Source organism: Galdieria sulphuraria (assembly GCF_000341285.1).
Source record: "Galdieria sulphuraria unplaced genomic scaffold scaf_10, whole genome shotgun sequence".
NCBI classification, from domain to species: Eukaryota; Rhodophyta; class Bangiophyceae; order Galdieriales; family Galdieriaceae; genus Galdieria; species Galdieria sulphuraria.
The window spans coordinates 113,890-134,380 of record NW_005178465.1 but is presented as its reverse complement, the minus strand read 5'-3'; the positions used below and the strand labels follow the sequence as shown (position 1 = coordinate 134,380).

The window sequence follows — 20,491 nt, the reverse complement described above, 5'->3', positions numbered from 1 at the left end:
TTTAAGCATACGAGAGTTTTCTACAGAAGTCAAAAAAATGCGACAATCAAATGTGAGGAGTCGACCTTCTAATAGTCTTAATACGGTGAAAGCACTGTAATTATCAAATAACAGCTTCGACATATCTAATTCGCAATTCGAACGATCCACTTAGAGTATATTTTACTTATTCATCCACTAAATACATCTAACTTTATACCCACGGTATAGGTATAACATCTCACGGTGACTAACGAATCCTGGATTATAAAGTCACATAGGCAAGAATTCTTCAACCGTCAAGGGAATCGTAACAGAATGACATTCCCATACAAGAATGTGACGCTGTTTGGGGCACTTTTGAGACGAAAATATCTAGCTGGTTTCACCATGAAGTTAAGCGGTGATAATTCTTGACTCCTAGATATCTTGGCCTCAGATTTGAAACAGTGGAGTTCTTGGGAGCTGGTGCTTCGATCTCCGATAAAAGGAGCCAACAAGATTTCTATAGTCCCCCACTTAAACGGTCTTTTACCCTTGGAAAAGTAACGTTGCAACCAGTCGTAGCGATAAATGCTTTCTGCACCAAAGTAGTTTAAGTAAAAGTTCTGCTGAAGCTCGTCTATAAGGTTGAATTATGCCAGGAAAGTTTTGTCTTGAAATTTCCTATGTACCTTACACCAGTCTGCAATATATTTTCCAGTTAGTCTGGACAATTGAATACTACAGCTACCTTTCTCACTATTCTACAGTCAGAAGCTAGCGTAACTGTAAGAATGTCCTTTGGACTTCATACATCCTTACAATCCACCAAGTCGCTCCAACGAAAAGAAACTTCTGCAACTTTAACAGCTCTGAGGTTTTTATCCGGAGCAGTAGTTGTGGTCCATTTGGAAACCTTCTAAAAATGTTAGCTCAAATAAAAACCGAACAGGTACATTCTTGATAGCTTATATTGGTGACTGCTTGCACTAAGGGAATCAACTTCAAGGAGTTCAATTTTCCCAAAATTTTTCCAATGGCTTCGTTTCGGAATCCTTCATTGCTTTCTTTCGTGTTGAATGGAACAAGTCTGAATGCTCATTGAGTTCTTGTCATCTATATAGAAGGTCTCCTACTCCCCTCAAGGAAACCAAAAATTACTTAGAAGTCTCTAGGCTGTGTGTTTGCCCTTATTAAAGAAGGATATGTAACAGCGTGAACCCTTTCTTTATTGGGAAGATTCTTGACACCCGAACTAGGAAAGGCAGAATGAAGGTACCATACGTTATAATAAGAGTAAAAAGCTTGGAAAATGAAGCATAAACTTTACAGCAAATCTCACAGAATAGAGTGGCACGAGTTTCTTGAGGGGAAATTTTCTCTCATTGCTCCTACGAAGATAGCTCTACAAAGCCAAAAATTGCTTCGTTCTTAAGAAATGACTGCCCAGTCACGCTTACTGCACGGTGTTTCGCACCTTTGAAATAACTTCTCAATAGTTAGAGGAACCGTATAGCTATATCGCATTGAAATGACCCGTGAGAGAACGACTCAGACAATGCTTTCAACGTCACATTTGACTGCGAGCAGTTTATTCTACAATGCTCTAGCAATGCTAGTGTAAGACGGTGCTTGCTCCTTCTGGTGAAATTTTTGTTCCTTTCAGGACTACTGCAAGCTTTAAACTTCAATAGTGAAAGAAGGCGTCGTCTTAAAAGAATTTCGCCAGGATAAGACAGAGGAGTGATTTGTCTAAGACTCTTGCTATTGATATGGCGTACTGAATAAACTATATAACTCATCGCTAACGGAAAATATTAAGAAGGAGGTTGTGAATAAGGGTTTTGAAAACGCGTATGAAATACTCGAAATTTCTCTTTCCGGCCATAGTCAAAGAAAGAACTTGAGATAACCGTTACGTCACAAAACATGGAGTTGATCTATAGTATTCTATCGACTCCTATCTACGGAAATGATGTTATTCGAAAGCAGTGGAAATATTGAGCCACATACTTCAGGCTTTCACTGAAAACTGAACTGAGCTTCTTGTTTATATGAATTGAAAACAGATAATGTCGAACTCTGGACCAAGACGCGCCCAGACATATACGAACTATAATTACTTTGCGTACCAAATTTAAACAAGTGCAATCCAAAGAACTTTTCAACAGTTGAAACAGAATACCATCAACTACAATAACTGAGTTATCAGAATACGGACAATTTACGACTCGACGTTATCTAGTTGGGAGTTTAAAAGCTCTAAGTCGTAAGTACAACGATCATGTCGTGCAAATTTTCCATATTCTATACAGATACGATAGACAGGATCAAACCGCCAGTCCTTCAGACTTAAATAACTTTTGTTAAAAGGGCGTTTGTAGCTGCAAGAATTCCAGTCTGTACCTTGACACCCCCATTTTTCTGCAACATATACAGGATTATTACGAGAACCTCTTCTTTGAGCATCACGGAAGCTACTGTTCTCATGTTCATCCAAGTATATCGCAGTTCCAGATAGATAACCTTGTTGATCTTCAATACCATGGTGAATACCGTTACTGAAAACTATATCATGTCGTGTACAAACGTCATCATTTCTGTTTACTTCTCGAAGACGAATATCCAACTCATTGTCATCGTAGTATGCAGGAAATAAGTTTTCGTCAAAATATCCAGCATACTGTACAAGTCGAGAAGTCGCCACAAAACCACTATAACCAAAATGCATGTTTCTGAAACTCACAAAACCAAGACACAAGTGTGGGTCTTCCAGCAAAGTCAGCTCGGTTTGGTACTTTAGGCTTTTCAAGGAGCCAGAGGGAAAATAAACGTCGTTGTTCACAATCAGACCCCATCTTTCTCTATAAAACTCGTGCATATAACGCAAGCATATGTTAAAGCCTCCAGTGCCACCTATTCTTGAAGACTCCCATACAATTTTGACTTGTTTGAAGTTTTCAGCTATCCACCTTGCTATCTGTCTAGCACTAGAATCAAATCCCGCGACAACGACAACAAAGTGTTTAGTGGGGTAGTCTACACTATTTATAAGTCGCTCCGTAAAATTGTGGTGGTTGAATTCTAAGCTGGTACAAAGGAAGGGAATACTCTGGTTGGACTCGCTAAACTGTGACTCAAAATAGACACCTTTTTGCTGCGCTGATAGGCTTTTCCAGTTTGTGAAGTTCAATAAGAAAGTAAAAAACAACAAAAAGAGAAATAGCAGCGAAAGAAAAAGGAACTTTCTTCCAAATGCCAAAAACATATTGAAGGTCCAACTTCGCACCTGTGACATTCTCTTCATCGGACGATTTTTTTTCACTTTGTGGGTTCCCGCCAACTTTACCTTTTCAAGAACGAATGCGGTGTTTCCAGAGTAACCAACTAACTTTTCATCTATGTATGTTGATTATTACTCTGCAGCTTATTTTCTTTTCAGTCCACTATTCCAGTTTTAGAAAGAAGTCTTTAGAATTGAAGAGCCTGAACCATCGGACGTTCCCTGTCGATTTTTTAGAGTGTTTGAACGGTTCCGTTTATGAATATTTTGAAAAGTATCAGTTAAAGTTCGATGTCTCGAAGGAACGACACAATCATAGGGAACTCTTACGAATTCGGGAGCTTTTCCCTGCAGTAAGAGGTATTATTCCAGTGGTTATTTTAATGGGTGATCGGGTCCAATATATAGAAACTATGTTGGAGACTTTGTGGGATTCTCTAGGCTCCCAAGAGGTTCCTATTATTTTTTCACGTACTTCTACTAATGAAAGTATAGCAAATCTTTACAGTCAGTATGCGTTCTCGCAAGTAAGAACACCTTTTAGTTGTGTGTCTACCTTTTTCTGAAACTTTTCGAATAGAAATATACCTTATTTTTCCCTGTTGACATGGAAGATTCTTTTCACCCCAGATTTCGTCTCAAGTTACACTGGTTGTAAGTTTTTTTTGTATTTTTTTCTCAACTAAAGAAAAACCGTTAGTTGGGTTCTATTCACGATCTTCAAGCTTGTGAACTTCCAGGATTCTTTCAGTCACGCTCTCGTGTTGGAAGATGATCTCGTAGTTTCGAGAGATTTCTATAAAACCGGAAAATCTTTGGTAACCATAGCCAAATTGCTTCAAACAAAAGGCATTACTGTTCGTGATATCAATCTTTACAATCAGTATGTTGTTTATCTTTTTTGCTTGTTCACTTAACGATTTTGCAGTCGCAGTATCCATTCAGAATGCAGTTTCAATGATGTTGAACTTACACCCACATTTGAGTCTTGTGGTTACTTAATCAGCAGAGATACTTTTGAAGCAATATGGAACAATGTCGATATTTTTGTAAAGTTTGAGGACGGGTGGGACTGGTCGGTACGATTGCTTCGAGTTGTAAGTGGCATTCTCTGATCACTTTATTATTTCTCAATTATTCAGCTTGGAATAATTCCTCGTTATAACTTGCAGCCTTGCATCTCTCGTACTCTTCACATTGGAGAAATAGGTATGCATACGGTAAGTTTTCTCATTTAGTGTATTCTTTATTTACTTGATGATTTTCAGAACCCAACACTGTACGAAGAAAGTGAATATGCCTCTGTAACCATATCGAATGGAACAGCTATCAATTGGAAAGAGTATAATCTGTTGAAATATAATAGAAGCGAGGAAAAATTCGTTTATTCAAAATGTTATGATGAACAGCAGTTCGGAGGAATTACAGGACCTTTTGCGTCTCAACAACTGGAACCTTCTCTTATTTTGTCATCTTGAAAGAAATAACTTGTTGAATCTACAAAGAACGAATTGCCTCTTCGGTTTAGAACTTTTATTATTCATTTCCATCATAAAGGAAGAGAAGGTACAAAGATGATAATTATTTTTGTCAGTAAATGCTCATGTGAGAAGACATTTCCTCGAACAAAAAGCTTCGAAAATAGAAAAGTAGCCTACTGAAGCACAAATTGTGTTCTTGACTACGATGGTGTGATTCATTTTAACCTTTTTAGTATCCCTCAGTTCATAGAGATGACTTTTCTAGGCTTCCTATTTTTATCTCTTCATAAAGGAACTTTCTCCATCTATTTAGGGCAGACAAAGGAGGATGGTAGCGACGTCTCTTAATCGCTTTATCAAACTCCCCCTCAGTGAGAAGCGTATCCAAGACTGCTTATGTTGAATAATAATTGCGGCACCTATATCAATCAACAAAGTACTCATGAGAAACACTTGGCTAACAATCAATTCTAATGGAACTGGTTACGATACTCACAAGGAACAATGAGAACCAAATTCAAACCGAAAGTACATTCCATTCTCTATGATGCGTTACTTCACTAACCTTGGAAATATCATTATCCAAAACATAAGTAATAATAACCTGTCTAAACAAGTTGAAATTCAGGTAAAAGTAGTTTTCAACCAACGAAGCAGATTACTAAACATGAAGTGAAGTTTGGAAATTTTAAACGGACAGAGGAATGGAAGTCTTTGTCAGTCTCCTTAAGAAATTGAACGAACTTTGAATGTTTCTCAAATTCAAAAAGACAATATCAGCGCATCAAACTTTAGAGACCTTATACCAAATTCATTGAAGAGTCTGTAAAATCAAAGTTGAAAGTAGATGCGCTTACTTGACATCCAAAATATCTTCACAAGAGTATTCCTGTACTCCTTAGAGTTCCAATCAAGTGTTTGATTGTTTGAGCAAACGATAACCATCTCGTAACCACAAAGCGCCTGTACAAATAAAAAGACACACACACAAGCCCATATATATATATATATATATATATATAACAAGAAGGCTGAGGTATGTTCATGAAATCGTCATATCTTGTGGTTTTATGTCTTCTGTTAATGGATGTAGATAGACAGTCGTTATTACTTTTACTAAACTAGTTTAAAATAACACGAACCAAATGCAATTATTTGTTATACATCGAGTTGTACAAAAAAACATTCAAATAAAGTATTAAGCAATCCTAATCAGTTGATTCAAAGAATATTGGTTTACTGTTTGAACAGGTGTGTTGGAGCTTTCAAACTAATGAGTCCACTCTTCTAAATAATCTTAGAAAAAGAATTCAGCCAGAAAGACTGATTTAAACAGAAACGGTCATCCAAACAGTAACTCGTGATTTTCCTTGTTTTCTATATCGTCAAAGAAAGGATTGGATTCGCTGGACTGTGTAAAGTGAATGAAGAGAAGTATTTTCAAATAATATCTTATTCAATTTTTTCAAAAGGTTGGAATTTGAATGGTTTCGACAATGACAGATTCCAATTGGTAAGAAAAAGATATATACAAAGAACGTCAACAAAAGATGACTATAACCATTTATTCAACTTGGACTTCTCACCATAACAGCAGCAGCCAATGCACTATCTAGAACTTACTCATAAATCCACCCTTGTGTGACTGGTTTCCAGGAATTGAGATCCTCTGCGTGAAACCACAACTTGATTTCACGATTGGCACTATCCACAGAGTCACTTCCATGAATAAGATTTCTACCAACTATTCGAATCTATGAATACTGGATACAAGAACTGTACTCCAACCTACCATCAATTCCAAAGTCTCCTCTAAACAAACCATTTGAGCAATTGATTACAGAAAAGCAATACAACAAATACCTGATAGTTCCAGGCTCCGAGTCCAAAGGCTTGGTTTTTCCAATCATTTTCCTGCCAGTAGCAACAATATCCTTTTTGAAAGAATTGAGAAGATTATCTATAAACACTCAACAACTATGACCGAACCTTTCCTTCCCAGACCATCGCAAACACAGGACCTGAAGTCAGAAATTTCACCAAAGGTTCAAAGAACGGTTTTCCATCGTGTTCTGCATAGTGCTGCTTAGCAAGTTGCACCGAAGGAGTCATCAATTTTGCTGCCACCAACTTATACCCGCGACGTTCGAAACGAGAAATGATCTCTCCGATCTTGACAAATATACACTTTAGAATATTTCTTGAAAGCTAGTAATAACATTTACCAACTGCCTTTGTACGCCGTCGGGCTTTATCATAATGAAACTCCTCTCCGGGTGTTCCATTTCAGTGTACAATTACGATCAAAGTTAGAATGTTCGAGGAAATCATTGCAATAAAAAAACATTCTTCTGACAAAGGAAACAGTTCTTTATCCACAATAGATAAATCATTGTTGTTTCAATATATGTGTTGGTCGAATCAAAACCTGCTTAATTGATGGACTCGAAAGCCACTTTGAAATATTCATTTAGCTCACAGATTCATACAAAACCATTGTTCCCATCCAAACTACAAAAGGATCCTGAATACATCGATCTCTCATATACTTTTGTCGATGAGAAAATGTGTTGGTTTGTCGACATTGCCACAAAAGTCAAAGCAATATTTACCCATCTACAACTAATTTCTGTATAGTGCAAATAATCAACTTTACCAGAAATAGTTCAATAGGCCACAAAATTGCAAAGCTTCATACAGTTTGGTCTTGCTTTTTGATCATAAGTTGACGACATTTACACTAGTATGAGAACTCCACTCACTGGACTAGCAAGAGTTTCAAAATTATCTCTTCTACAAAAGCTTAAAACAGAAGACTTCACAAATATCCAAACAAGTCCCAAGAAACAACTTTCATGACAGTGAAATTAAGTGTTCTAAAAAATGACTCTGGCGGTTGAAGTTGAGCAAACAACTAACTGCAGCTAATATTTCAGCTCAAGACTTTTAGTGTTTCACAGTGTTGGTCACTTGTGCTTCTCTGAAGATTTCCTACCAATTGTCACATAAAAAACACAGTCCAATAAGCTTGGAACTCAATCAATTTCAAAGTGTCTTGAACTTCGTATCATCACTTTATATACTAGCATTGACATGAGATTCTGTCAGTCAGCTTTATCCAATCCACGAAACGAGGAAAGGTCAATAGCCATACTCATAGCCTTTCAAAGGTCAAGGCAGACTTATTCAAATGCACATGCTCTATGTTTTCTATCACTAGAAACTGACCCAAAAACTAGCTTTAAAGCCGTTTTCACAACACGTGTGAAATATCGTGGATGGATCGATAGGAGATGATCGATCGTGCTTGTTGTGTTCCAGACGGCCAATCAAAGGGATCTCTAAGCGGCGACAAAATGAGGGTGCGTGAAAAGTGAGAGGACAAGAAATTAGCGCTTTATAAGCAACAAAGCGGCCATATTCGTATTTTAGCTTTGTAGGCTGCGAACATTGGGGGACTGGTGTCTTGTCTTGTTTTAACTTTTAAAGTTTCTTTTGAGTTTATATAGTATAGTAGTATTTGCACACTGGCTTTGCTTGGGTGGTTTCTAGAGTGTCAAGTAGGAACTTTGGGCTTTTACAGTTTAGAAGCAACATATACCCACTTGAAGAGGTCTTGTGTTCCACTGGACCATAATCGAAAGGCATCCGTTGATATTAGACACTGTATGGTGACAGCCACTGAGGAGGTTTACGAGTACGAAGGATTAGCTCATCGACTGGATCCCTAATTGGTTTCCCGCCTCGCTCTCTATCTCAGTTTTGAAGTTTTACATATTGTGTCCAGAGAACTGAACTGTTGGCAGGTTTGAAGTTTACCTTTACTCACTTTTTCTGTCAAACAGTTAATAGTTTATTTGTTTTGTTTGGTATTACTCCTCAAGATGACCACGAGTACGATAACCCGAAGTCTGTCTGCCGGAGAACTGCACGGGGACAATTCTGTGTATTTGAATAATCGCACTAAAGCTGTGGACAAGAAACTTGTTCGAATTGCCGTTGCCAAACAGTCACTCGCTTTTCGTTCGCGCAATAACTCCTCTTCTGGAGACAAGAAGGAACAAATATTGGTTGCAGCAATGAAGGATTTGGAAGGTGTGCTGAGTCTTGGTGAGAGAAATGCTGAAACTTTTCGTCGTGGTTTAGCCTCTAAACAGCCAACTTTTGTTGAGTTTGGACGTTATGTCTTCCTTATCACCGGCTCTCCTTCAGACGACTGTTTGAACAATTATATGGATACATTAAAGAGAGCTGGAGTGAAACATGTTGTTCGGCTATGTGAGTCATTATACAATGCCGAAAAGTTGGTTGATGCAGGTTTCAAGCATCATGACTGGCCTTTTGAAGATGGTGGAGTTCCTTCTGGGGAAATTATACAGAAATGGCTTTCGTTGTTGAGTTGTGTGACAGACAATGAAAATACTACGAAAACTATGGAGAGAGCAGGCTTTCAAGGGCTGAATAAGTCGTCTTCTGTTGCTCTTCGTAAGGAAGAAGTTGGGGATAATTCATCCAAAATAAGCATCGCACTTCATTGCAAGACTGGTTTAGGAAGAGCACCAGTTATGGTTGCTATTGCGCTTATTGAAATGGGTATGGATGCTCTCGATGCTATTGGCTATATTCGTGCTCGTCGTCGAGGTGCAATCAACAGTCGTCAGCTTTTATTCTTGGAGCAATATAAACCCAAGGGATTCCATAACCTTACCAACGTGCGCAAGGATGAGCGGCCTTGTCGTATGATGTGATTCTTTGTTAACTCGTGTTGCTTTAGTAAGATAGTTGTTTGCGTTTGTCATAAAGATTCTTTTTAGCTTTATTTTTCTTTTTTGAGCAGCGTCATAATGAAATCCCAGTTATGTGGAAGTATTCTTTGTACACTAAGCCGAGAACGTTTGAACAAGTCCATATCGCTCAACTGCTTCGTCTGATAAGTTTTCAATTCATCAAGTGATACCTTTCTGTTCCACTTTTCTTCCAGTTTAACTTGTACAGCGTACCAAGTTGGACTTTCTTTTGAGCTTTTAGGATCGTAATAAGGACTTTCTGGGTCAAACTGAGTTGGGTCAGGAAAGGCTTCCTTTGTTATCCGAGTTACGCCTACTATTCCAGGTTCTTTACAGTTGGAATGATAAAAGAAAGCCATGTCTCCTACTTTCATAGACTTGAGAATGTTTCTAGCTTGATAATTTCTAACTCCATCCCATATGGCACTTTGCTCTGGTTCATTTTCCAAGTCTTGTATCGAAAAACGAACGTCTACCCCGTTTTCCAGTCTTGACTCAGGTTCTGACTTGAGTAGAAAGAACTGACAAGAGTTATTCCGATCTATTTCTACACGTTCTTCGTTTCCCTTCGTTCCTCGTCTTTTCGATTGTGATAAGGTAGTAATAGTACGCTTTCGTTTGGTCATTCAATTCAATAATGATTGTTGTGTGTTGTGTTTGGATACAATATGCCTGATTCTGTTTACAGTTTTGTTCTTGGCTATATTTGGGGTTGTAGTTCATCCAATTCTATTCTATTTCATCAACACCGATATATCTCTTCTAATGTTTGTGTGTCACCTTATCGTAGACAATACCTTGGGAGACCTCGTTTCCATACCTCTCGAGTAACTGTTCCTCAACGATATATTTTTCGGTTTCATCTTACTGCCAACTTTTGTTCGTTGATTGAAAACAAAACACTGTTAGAAAATATTGAAAGATGGGGATTCCAGAGCCCACTTCCCATACAAAGTAGTGCCATTCCTTACATCAAACGAGGTCTTGATGTGACGCTTGGTTCCCACACAGGTAGTGGAAAGACTTTGGTAAGTTGTACAGTACAACAATCATTCCAATATAGACCAATTGATTTTTTATGTTAGGCCTTTCTTCTTCCTATCTTGGAGGGAATCAACGTTCAACATAAGCAACCTCAGGTGTTCATTATTGAACCCACTAGAGAATTGTGTGTACAAATAGCCAAAGTATGTGAGTCACTTGCTAGCAATATGGGCATTAGAAGTATATCTCTTATTGGAGGAGCCAATATTCAACGTCAGATCGATAGTCTAAAAGAAAGGCAACCTCACATCGTGTTGGGTACGCCTGGACGACTTTATGAGTTGTTAATAGAGTGAGTGGTGTAATATTATATTGATATTTATACAACGTAACTGCATTCATTTAGGAGGCATATTTTGAATGCTACTCAAGTTTCTATCGTCGTAATCGATGAAGTGGACCACTGTTTGGATATGCCCAGCAATGGAGAGAAATTGGAAGCTTTGTTGCAACGTTGTGCATCCAGAAAACAAACCATATTTTGTTCTGCTACTTGTTCATCGCAATGTGTTGTTGAAGCATCTAAAAGGTAGCTATTGCATTCATCGCTTATGTTTACATCTATAGAGCCATATTTAATCTACTTTAGATATCAAAACAATGCAGTCGTATTGGGTTCTGAATGGACTCCTCATGGTGTGCCTCAAAATATCCATCATTTTATGATAACCACTTCAAAACATAAACATTTGGAAGCGATAAGAAGTATTTTATTTGCCCATCCGTTGCCTAGTGCTGTAATCATATTTGTGAATGATCAACATCGAGCAGGAGTGATAGCTTCCAAGTTACAGGAATTTAAATTAAAGGTGACCTACATGCAAGGCAATCAAACTAAAATGGAACGTGCCAAGGTACTGAAAGATTTTCGCCAACTCAAGTATCCCATATTGGTATGTACAGAAGTATTGGCGAGGGGAATGGATTTTCCTTTTGTTTCTCATGTCATTCAATTGGAATTGCCTACCGATGCTCAACATTATTTACATCGTGCTGGAAGGTGTGGTAGAGCAGGTGTAACTGGTTTTTGTTTTTCGATTGTATCTCCAGAATATCAATTTGTGATGAGAAAGTTTTCAAAGGCTTTGAATATTACCATTCATTCTGTGGAGATCAGGAATAATAAGATATTTAGTAAAGGCAGGGAATGGGTGTTTGAAACCAGCAATTTATTACCTCCTAATGAGGTCCATCGAGACAAATCATTACCTAGAATACCGGAAATGGAGGCACAGCTTGATCAATGGATAAAAGAATTGGAAGATGCTGAAACATGGGAAGATGTAGAGAATATAGATATGGATGATGAATATCTAGATGGAGTATCCGATGGTGAAGAATCGAAGACAGTTATTGTGGAACCATCCAATGTTCCCATGGAAGTTTCATCTAATAAGAAGCCAACTAGAAACGTACAAACACAAAATAACAACGGAAAGAAACATCAACAACTTGACAAAAAGAAAAGAATCACAGCAATAGCTCGTCAACAAGGTTGGGTGGGAAATCGTGAATAACTTTACCTTTTGGATTGGGCATTTCCAAGTGTTGAAAGTATTGTTGAATGGTCCACTTTGTAGCACCTAAAATAAACGATAATCTTGAAGGTTGGGGTCCACCTGTAGACTTGCCTCCAACCAAATTTCGTGACATTCCTTATGCAGCGTTTAGTAAGACGGATAAATTAGGAAAGGCAGCTGACTGGACTGCCAATGTACGAACGGGAAAGCCTTTGGATAGATATAGTGTGGATGGAGATGAAGATGGATTGTTTCAAATGGTAGAAGGCAGAAGCAACTCCAAATTTACTGCAGCCTCACACGGAAGAAACGTCCGAGTTCCTTTCTTGGCACGGACAACTTCCAACTTTAGAGACTTTCGTGGCCGTAACCAAGAAGAAAGGGAACGTTCAAGGAAATGGTAGTCTCTTGTTACTTTCTCTATTCTTTGTCACTCACATTCTGCAAAGGGACCGAAAGGATCATGCTTTTCGTCGTCGTTTTGACGACCGTAGAAGAGAACTACGCAAAGCTAGTATAGAAGTGCAAGCTGATTGGGTACTCAAAGAGGAACTCCAGTTTTCAGAAATGTCCAAGTTATCCTTTTCCAATATATCGGAAGCCCAAGATATTGTATCCTGTGGTGTTTTAGAATATTATGATAAGGCAAACGATCGTGTCAGTGTAAAATCAGAAAAACATTTGGAAAGATTTGAAGACAGAACTTTTCATTATGTAAGCACTACGGATGATCCAATTATTAGAGAGATTGCCAGTCAGGGACGTGGAAGAATATATATTACTGCCTCTATCCTTTCTTTGTTGATGTCTGCTTCTCGTTCCGTTTATTCTTGGGATATTGTTGTACACCGCGTTGGTGACAAACTGTTCTTCGATAAAAGAGAAGGTTCCATGATTGATATGCTAACAGTGAATGAAACGGCTCATGATCCTCCTAAAGATGAAAAGAATCTTCCTCGCGAGGAACAAGTCAACTCTATGCAGTCATTGACCATCGAAGCAACCTTGGTGAATCAAAACTTTTCACAAGCAGTTCTCAACTCTTCTCAAAAGTAAGTGAGTGGAATACTATTATTGGGCTGATCATGATCATCTATTCTTTAGACATGAATTGGAACGTCCCAATCCTTTTGCCGAAGAAGATGAACGCGTTGCTTCAGTTGGCTATCGTTATAGAAAATGGACTATGGGAGAATATGAAGTTGTAGTACGTACGGAATTCGACGCAGTATTGAAACCAGCTAGAGAAGAAGAAAGTCCTTTATTCCTATCTTTAAAGGCTCTGAATGAAGTACCTGATTTAAATACGAAACCTGGTAGTGGTAGCGATTGGAGAAACAAATTAGATTCTCAAAGAGGAGCAGTATTTGCAACAGAGTTGAAAAATAATGCAGCAAAGCTTACTCGTTGGACTCTTGGTTCATTTTTATGTGGCGCGGATCAACTAAAACTAGGTTTTGTTTCCCGAGTCTCACCTAGAGATAATACCAATCATGTCATATTGGGTATTCAGACATATAAGCCAAGAGAATTTGCAGCGCAGATTGGATTGAACTTGAATAATAGTTGGGGTATATTCCATCAATTGATTCAGCTTTGTTTCAAGCACATGGATGAAGAAAGCAAAGCAGTTATTATGAAAGATCCCAACAAGCCAATTATTAGACTTTATTCTGTTCCTGAAGATGCATTTGATGAAGATGGAGATGGAGAAAAGGACGAAGAAGATGATGATGATGAGGAGGAGGAGGAGGCCATTACCATTCGAACTGAATAAAAATCATTCGTATGATGAAATTGAGATTTGGATTCATTGGTTTGAGATAACAGTTGCCACATATGTTGTTGTTTCTTCATAGCTGTGGTCCTATCCAAGTTGGTTGTTTTTACCGCACTAGAAACATTTCACACACTAAAAAGGGAAAACTTCTAGTAGTGCCGCAATGTTGGAAAGCAAGTGTGAATAAGGACTTTAAAGATGCACCCTTTAGTTCCAACTATATCATAGATGACAACTCTATACCAGAAGGTCACAGGTCACTACACGAAACTCTTTACTCACGCGGAGAAGAAGAGCATAAAACTCCAAGCAAGCAGCAAGTCAAGTTTCGGTCGGATGGTTCCAATTGGTTGCCTGTAGACCTGTTTCTTAATGGAATGGAAGACGAGAAAGTGGGTGCAGTTTACGCAGTTTATGATGCAAACCGTGATATTCGATTCATTGGAATATCTAGAGATGTTTGTTTTGCTTTGAAAGCACACCGAGAAGCGCTTTCAGATAGAGATGTTGCGTGGCTAAGACTCAAGACTTGGGACTTTCCTCGGCGCGTGGAAATGGAACAGTGTCAAAAAGATTGGATCGCAGAATTGGGATTCACGCCTCCAGGAAACATAACAACTAATGAAGAGTCTAAACTTTGGGCCAAAAGTATAAAGGAAGCAACCCAGCTTGTTGCAAGTGACGTGGAACCCGAAAGAAAGTCTACTTATGAGGAAAAGAAGTTCAAATTGAGAAAGGCGATGGCTGATCCTTCTCTTATAGATGAAGAATCTCGGGAAATATTTGAAAGAGATCCCACTATTCATGCTATTTCGGAAGGAGACTGGAGTAAAGTGATCGAACAACAGAGCAACAAGGTTCTTCAGGACGCAGTGACCAGTCCTTTTGAGTCAGTCGAAGTTGTAGCGAACAATAATAGAGTTGACGAAAGATCCAACTCAAATACAGCTGAAAGTGGTAGTTTCCTGACCGTAGAGAATGTGAATCTTGTGTTGGATGAGGTGAGACCTTATTTGGAGTCGGATGGAGGAAATGTAAAAGTACTATCAGTGGATACCAATCGTAATGTTGTATTATTACTTCAAGGTGCTTGTGGTACTTGTCCAAGTTCAACGACCACTATGAAGCTGGGTATAGAACGGATATTGAGACAGCGGTTTCCCAATATTGGAGAAATAGTAGCGCAGTCAGAAGTGGCTTCCGTGACCACTATTCCATTGGAAGGTATGATAATTTCGATTTTTGAAATATGCTTATATGAGAAAAGAGCGTTGTGAGTCTTTACTGGAAGAAATTAGACCTGCAATCATAGGCTTGGGAGGGTCCATCTCGGTCAGTCGTGTAGAGAATAATCAAGTGTTTCTATTATACCAAGGACCTGATAAGATTGTAAGTTTGTTGTTTTATGCATTGTAAGATACAAGATTGAATAAGGTTAGAAATATGGAATTGAATTGGCTTTGAAGGAAAAACTCGGTTCCTCGGTTTCCATTGTATTTGAATAAAAGGCCATTTTTCATGGAACATTGATGAATCGTCATTTTCTTGTTGTGGTGGGAAGAGACTCGAGCCAATCTCCCCTTCAACCTCCCCTGTTGTGTAGTTGTTATTAGTTTTTCTATCCATAACATGTTTGCTTTTGTACATCTCGTGAGTCCTTTTAGCCATACTAAGATATCAAAAGGCCATTTTATAGTTTCTCCCAGTGGTCCCAGCAAACTAAAATCCCACAATAATTATATGAAGAAAGCTACTGTACTGGCTTCTTCATTTGGCATGAATGGTTCGAGCTTAGGTACTCTAGGCGGTGTCAAGTATAAAAACTCTGGGGTTGCCAATGATGGTCGTTGTTTTAAGATAACCTATTGTCAGCCTAGTCAGGTATGAAAGTTGCATGGACAAGGAAGCGACAAACTCTGTCACCATTTTCTAGTCAAGAGGTTTCAGTGGAAGAGAGTTGCAAAACGTTTATACCACCAAGTTGGTTCCGTTTTCTTCTTGGTATGCCGAACAACAACGTATCATGAAGATGGGTGGAAAGTAAGATTGATTCGACTTTGCTCAACACCAGTTATTCATATATTATTTTTTTGTAGAATATTCAAGGTTGAGTTGGCAGTTGGGAAAAAGGAAAGAAATGTGGGAAATATGTGACTCGACATTGTTTTACTCGTCGTTGAATAAAGTTTTCGTTTTGTCATCAGAAAATGCCTTTGAGCGGCATATTTTTTTTTGAATTTGTTACGACTGACTGACTGACTGACTGGATGGATGGGTGAAGAAGATACGCAAGCAAAATGGTATTGGATGGAAGAACGAATACATCCTTGCGAAGGCTTCGAAAAGAAGCTAGAAAATATTTCCAATATGTATATAGTGTTTCTAGTTTTCTAGAATCTACAAGACAACCGTCCCATTCGAATTTATCTTCTTCCAAAAAGCGACGACAGAGAAGAAAGAAACAACTGCAAAGTAACCAGCTCTATATGAAGACAACCTCTCCCTCATCTCTAAATAACAAAAACCCAAAGTTTGAAAACTTACGTCGGAACCTGATCATTTGTAGTAATTGCAGTTATCCTAAAACTGACAAAGCAATAGATCGATGCCAATATTTAACTCAAGCAGAGGTACAGTGTTGAATATGATTGCATATTTATTCTCGTTGACTATCAAATGTTATCTAGTTGGTAGATCTCGCTGTACTCAAACTTTCCAAATCCACGAGTACAAACGTTCTATTGTATGGAAGAAAGACAGCCAATCATTATTCCGCTGCGTTACAGCAACAATGGACATCCAATACTATTATTAAGCATCTAAAAAGCACTCCTTGGCAACAACTTTTGGCATTTGTTGGGGATGAAATAATGTTATATTGGTTGACAAAATGTACTTTGTTGTTTCCAGTCGGAAAGAATCGATGTTTGGTACAACTTTGTGGAGAACCAATTGTTAGTCTTTCTAATCACAGTGACAACATACACAAATCTAAAGACTGCTGCAAGACAATGTATAATCAGTGGAAAGAGCGAATATGTGACTCCTCACAGAATGACCGTTGGACAGTTCAGTCCATTCTTTACAAAGGCCGCTATTCTCCTTTGCAATTAAGAGGAAAATCTCCCATATTGTTTCCTAGGTTGTCACCAACCATTTCTGGTGCAAGAATATTGTATCAAAGTATTTTCCAGAAATGGACTCTCACTAGTGATACTTGTGAGAGTAGAAAGACCTTGAATATAATGAAGAAGCAGAGAATCTCTCGACATAACAGAAGAATTCTTCCATTGTTGTTGAAAGTAATTCGACGTTGCAGGAAATGCAAACTTCTTGGAATCTTGAAAAGATGTTGTCCTTTGCCGTCACAAGCTTTCAATATTATTGCTAGCAAGTCCCATACAGGTGGTTTTAAAAGGAAGCACCATCCAATGTATGATATTCCTATTGGCAAGAGAGCTCGTTTGGCATCTGAAGGTAGTTGTAAAAGAGTGGAATCTGTCAACAAGTCCCTTGAAGAAGACAAGTTCATTAATAATGGCACATATGATGCTCAGCAACAGCAAGAGCTTTTTGCTCGTTTGGTGCATTGGTACTCGCGACCACGACAAGTTACCAGATTTTTAGCTACTCTCTGTTCATTTATTATTCCACAACAACTTTGGGGTGCAACTAGGAATAGAAATATATTCAACAAATGGTTGGCACAGTTAGTTCGATTGAGAAGAGATGATGAACTCTCCATTCAGCAACTAATGCAATCGATGGATCTCTACTCTTTACCATGGATTGCATCCAAAGTAAGTCATTTTTTTTCGTTATTAATATGTTGACCATTCATTAGAACACGAGCAATCCAACCCAATATCAGTATAATCGAAGAAGATTCTATCTATTCCTACGATGGATTGTTTTTTCAATCCTGAAGCCTATTCTAACTGCATGTTTCTATAGCACGGACTCTGAAATGTTCCGCAAAAGAATTTTACATTATCGAGTAGATGTATGGAGACGTATTGAGAATCTCTTTCATTCTTCTCTTCATGCTTCTTCTTCTTCCTTTCAACGGTTACATTCCAACGTGCAACTAATTTCCGAGGTAGGTTTGTAGGTGTTATTCTGAATTCACTCTATATTTTTTTCAAGGAGGAGTCTGCAACCATTTCTCAACTTCGACTACTTCCCAAAACCTCAGGGCTACGCAAAATACAAATTCCAATCCAATCGAGTTTCAAGCAAAAGGGAAAAACAATACGATTACGAAGAAACACCTCCAACTTGACCAATCATGTTTTAACGAATATACAAGCCATCATGGAATTTGAACGACGAAAAAACTCTCTTCTTTTCGCATCGTGTGTATTGTCACTCGATGAGATTTATCTTGCGTGGTTGAAACTAAAACGAGAATGGAAAGCAGCAGGAAAGCCTCATATGTATATGGCAGCCGTAGATATTTCTAATGCTTTTGATACCATTCAACTTGGGCTTGTAACTGAAAGGATTCTTTCGGAACTTTTCCAAGAAGATGAATATGTTATTCTTCGTTTTTGTGCAACTTTCAGGTAAGTTACTGCTGTACAGCGATTATCCTGTTTTATTAACTGCATAAGGACTCATCAAAATGCCAATCCTTTTCTTACCAAATTTGAGAAGGTGGTTTGTAACGATCCACTTGAAGAGTCTCATTTTCTATTATTATGCAGAAATAAGATTGCCAACAAATTCAGAAAGGCTATTATTACCGATCAAGTATCACGAATTGTTCTCTCACGAGAAACGATACTACATGTGTTGAAACAACGTTTGATGAATAATATAGTCCTTTTCCGAAATGGACTTTATCATCAAAAACAAGGAATACCTCAAGGAATGACGCTTTCTTCTAGAATCGCTTCCCTTTATTATGGTCATTTCGAACGTCATTGTCTTAGTCCTTATCTTTCAACAACTGAACAAGAAAAGGAGGTTCATTTGAGTCTACGGCTCGTAGATGACTTCCTCTATGTTAGTTCTGATAGGAAAAAGATATTACAATTTCTTCAAGTCATGAACAATGGATCGCCCCAATATGGACTTTGTATCAATAGCAACAAGACTCGTACTCATCTAGGAGAAGAAACGACGAATGAACAGGGTCTATCAAAACAATTCTCAAGAAGAAATGTTATTCAGTTGCCATGGTGTGGACTACTTATACACTGTCAAAACCTTGAGGTAAGTTTCATCAATAACCATATGTCCCATCAATATATATATAGGGTTTCATATTGGCAAAATATAGATTACTGTTGACTATTCACGTTATTTTGAGTCGTCCATCTACGACACGCTATCTTGTAAAGCTTCCGAATCATGTAGGGAGACTTTGTTGCATAGAGCACAACAAGTCTTTTCTATGAAGGTGAGTTAAACTAGCTCTCTACAAGACATACAGTTCACTTCCTTCTCACTAGTTCCACGCTATACTTATTGATGCTAATATCAACAGTCAGCGAACAATCATTCTCAACATATTTCAAGCGAGTCTTCTATTTGCGATAAAGTATTTCGGGTAAGTGCGAGTTTGTCGCTACACAAAAAGGGAGGACTCGTTAACTCTCGTCACACCTTTCAAGGCAAATATTTTTATTCCAAAAGAGAAGTTTTGACATCCAACAGCAAGTTCCTTGTTTCCCAATCATAGTGGATACTTGTTGTCCGAGTATGATACGGTTGGTGCGCTCTAGGGCAACTTGTGACGTTGCTCGTTCTGTGGACTGTACCTTTCCCCTTTCTTGGTCATTGGTTGGTGACCTTTGTTTATTTGCTTTTAAGTAAGTGAAAAAGGTACCTCCGGTTGTGGAATTTTACTGGTGTGTTGTGACTAGGTGCACTGCAGAGAGGCTGTTGCAACGAAAGAAAACGTCTTCATGTTGGTTAGCACCAGTCGCTCGAGAAGTTGGAGTTTGTTTCAAGTATCGGTCATTTTCCGCTCAAACACAGTTGCAACAGTATCTTGTTCAACACTCTCTTACTTTGTGGAAACTTGTCAATAAATTATGACCCCACATTTATATAGAAATGCAATTCATCTATGATAAGTAATTTCCAACCACACGACAACCACAACTATTCCTATATACAAATAATAATACTTATCAAGATAATGTTTCCTTCTTCAATCACTCTCTTCTGAAACTCAGAAAAACAAGGTTGAAGACACATTATTCACCCAACCACCTCTTCCTCAGACTCTAGTAGCGTTACTATCCTTCCTTACTTGCCCCTTCACAACTCTTTGTTTTCAATACTTTGCAAACTCTATGTTTCAAGTGTAATTGTCTAAAAGCATTTTTATATCGTTTCTCTAATCTTTTCAAGGCTTCTTTGTGCTCTTCTTCTACTTCTTTGAAGCCTTCCTTTAAGCTGGACATCAAAAGTCAACACATAGACTTTCCCTATATTTCAATAACCAACCTTTCTGCTTGTGATGGTAATAACGAGTCACTATTTCTTCTTTTCATTAATGTTACTCGAGCTGCTGTCCCTTCAGAAGTCATCGCGTTGAAGACGATCATTTCAATACACGATTGCCCAGAACAGTATAAAACCAAATGCAATTGAGTGGAATGAGAGAAAAAAGACGCAACACC

General features: G+C 38.2%; 12 protein-coding genes across 14 annotated transcripts; 8 read left to right on the top strand and 4 right to left on the bottom strand.

Annotated features, from left to right (window-relative positions):
* Window positions 1-826: 826 nt before the first annotated feature.
* On the bottom strand, window positions 827-1,770 carry Gasu_16280 (uncharacterized protein). The gene has a single exon (XM_005707594.1). It carries the CDS (start codon window positions 1,761-1,763, stop codon window positions 1,461-1,463), a length of 303 nt encoding a protein of 100 aa, XP_005707651.1. The 5' UTR covers window positions 1,764-1,770; the 3' UTR covers window positions 827-1,460.
* Window positions 1,771-1,799: 29 nt separating this feature from the next.
* Gasu_16270 (uncharacterized protein) lies at window positions 1,800-3,290 on the bottom strand. Its single transcript, XM_005707593.1, has one exon. It carries the CDS (start codon window positions 3,257-3,259, stop codon window positions 2,186-2,188), a length of 1,074 nt encoding a protein of 357 aa, XP_005707650.1. The 5' UTR covers window positions 3,260-3,290; the 3' UTR covers window positions 1,800-2,185.
* A 50-nt stretch (window positions 3,291-3,340) lies between these two features.
* On the top strand, window positions 3,341-4,743 carry Gasu_16260 (alpha-1,6-mannosyl-glycoprotein beta-1,2-N-acetylglucosaminyltransferase). Its single transcript, XM_005707592.1, has 6 exons — window positions 3,341-3,771; window positions 3,825-3,898; window positions 3,945-4,127; window positions 4,173-4,341; window positions 4,387-4,464; window positions 4,513-4,743. Exons 1-6 carry the CDS (start codon window positions 3,367-3,369, stop codon window positions 4,720-4,722), a joined length of 1,119 nt encoding a protein of 372 aa, XP_005707649.1. The 5' UTR covers window positions 3,341-3,366; the 3' UTR covers window positions 4,723-4,743.
* Window positions 4,744-6,219: 1,476 nt separating this feature from the next.
* Gasu_16250 (nucleoside-diphosphate kinase) lies at window positions 6,220-7,060 on the bottom strand. Its single transcript, XM_005707591.1, has 5 exons — window positions 6,951-7,060; window positions 6,715-6,897; window positions 6,589-6,659; window positions 6,518-6,537; window positions 6,220-6,469 (listed from the first exon to the last, which is right to left on the bottom strand). The coding sequence occupies exons 1-5, from the start codon at window positions 7,008-7,010 to the stop codon at window positions 6,345-6,347; spliced, it is 459 nt and encodes a 152-aa protein (XP_005707648.1). The 5' UTR covers window positions 7,011-7,060; the 3' UTR covers window positions 6,220-6,344.
* Window positions 7,061-8,140: 1,080 nt separating this feature from the next.
* Window positions 8,141-10,165, top strand: Gasu_16240 (protein-tyrosine phosphatase). The gene has a single exon (XM_005707590.1). The coding sequence runs from the start codon at window positions 8,610-8,612 to the stop codon at window positions 9,471-9,473; it is 864 nt and encodes a 287-aa protein (XP_005707647.1). The 5' UTR covers window positions 8,141-8,609; the 3' UTR covers window positions 9,474-10,165.
* Window positions 10,166-10,170: 5 nt separating this feature from the next.
* On the top strand, window positions 10,171-12,095 carry Gasu_16230 (ATP-dependent RNA helicase). Its single transcript, XM_005707589.1, has 4 exons — window positions 10,171-10,540; window positions 10,598-10,848; window positions 10,903-11,085; window positions 11,146-12,095. The coding sequence occupies exons 1-4, from the start codon at window positions 10,181-10,183 to the stop codon at window positions 12,071-12,073; spliced, it is 1,722 nt and encodes a 573-aa protein (XP_005707646.1). The 5' UTR covers window positions 10,171-10,180; the 3' UTR covers window positions 12,074-12,095.
* A 5-nt stretch (window positions 12,096-12,100) lies between these two features.
* On the top strand, window positions 12,101-13,875 carry Gasu_16220 (translation initiation factor eIF-3 subunit 7). Its single transcript, XM_005707588.1, has 3 exons — window positions 12,101-12,476; window positions 12,526-13,128; window positions 13,181-13,875. The coding sequence occupies exons 1-3, from the start codon at window positions 12,121-12,123 to the stop codon at window positions 13,851-13,853; spliced, it is 1,632 nt and encodes a 543-aa protein (XP_005707645.1). The 5' UTR covers window positions 12,101-12,120; the 3' UTR covers window positions 13,854-13,875.
* A 5-nt stretch (window positions 13,876-13,880) lies between these two features.
* Gasu_16210 (iron-sulfur cluster scaffold protein) lies at window positions 13,881-15,385 on the top strand. The gene is made up of 3 exons (XM_005707587.1): window positions 13,881-15,080; window positions 15,124-15,245; window positions 15,296-15,385. Exons 1-3 carry the CDS (start codon window positions 13,916-13,918, stop codon window positions 15,359-15,361), a joined length of 1,353 nt encoding a protein of 450 aa, XP_005707644.1. The 5' UTR covers window positions 13,881-13,915; the 3' UTR covers window positions 15,362-15,385.
* Window positions 15,386-15,390: 5 nt separating this feature from the next.
* Window positions 15,391-16,125, top strand: Gasu_16200 (phycobilisome core linker protein (ApcC)). Its single transcript, XM_005707586.1, has 3 exons — window positions 15,391-15,737; window positions 15,790-15,896; window positions 15,953-16,125. Exons 1-3 carry the CDS (start codon window positions 15,486-15,488, stop codon window positions 16,008-16,010), a joined length of 417 nt encoding a protein of 138 aa, XP_005707643.1. The 5' UTR covers window positions 15,391-15,485; the 3' UTR covers window positions 16,011-16,125.
* Window positions 16,126-16,860: 735 nt separating this feature from the next.
* On the top strand, window positions 16,861-19,435 carry Gasu_16190 (telomerase reverse transcriptase). 2 transcript variants are annotated; one of them, XM_005707585.1, is made up of 6 exons: window positions 16,861-17,656; window positions 17,701-17,955; window positions 18,003-18,421; window positions 18,470-19,073; window positions 19,141-19,260; window positions 19,313-19,435. In XM_005707585.1, exons 1-6 carry the CDS (start codon window positions 16,868-16,870, stop codon window positions 19,412-19,414), a joined length of 2,289 nt encoding a protein of 762 aa, XP_005707642.1. In that variant the 5' UTR covers window positions 16,861-16,867; the 3' UTR covers window positions 19,415-19,435. The 2 variants fall into 2 exon arrangements, with proteins under 2 accessions (XP_005707642.1, XP_005707641.1); XM_005707584.1 differs by having other exon boundaries at window positions 19,141-19,435.
* A 5-nt stretch (window positions 19,436-19,440) lies between these two features.
* Window positions 19,441-19,925, top strand: Gasu_16180 (uncharacterized protein). The gene is made up of 2 exons (XM_005707583.1): window positions 19,441-19,672; window positions 19,727-19,925. The coding sequence occupies exons 1-2, from the start codon at window positions 19,563-19,565 to the stop codon at window positions 19,899-19,901; spliced, it is 285 nt and encodes a 94-aa protein (XP_005707640.1). The 5' UTR covers window positions 19,441-19,562; the 3' UTR covers window positions 19,902-19,925.
* Window positions 19,469-20,490, bottom strand: Gasu_16170 (hypothetical protein). 2 transcript variants are annotated; one of them, XM_005707581.1, is made up of 2 exons: window positions 20,316-20,490; window positions 19,469-20,264 (listed from the first exon to the last, which is right to left on the bottom strand). In XM_005707581.1, exons 1-2 carry the CDS (start codon window positions 20,414-20,416, stop codon window positions 20,105-20,107), a joined length of 261 nt encoding a protein of 86 aa, XP_005707638.1. In that variant the 5' UTR covers window positions 20,417-20,490; the 3' UTR covers window positions 19,469-20,104. The 2 variants fall into 2 exon arrangements, with proteins under 2 accessions (XP_005707638.1, XP_005707639.1); XM_005707582.1 differs by having other exon boundaries at window positions 19,930-20,264.
* Window position 20,491: the final 1 nt, after the last annotated feature.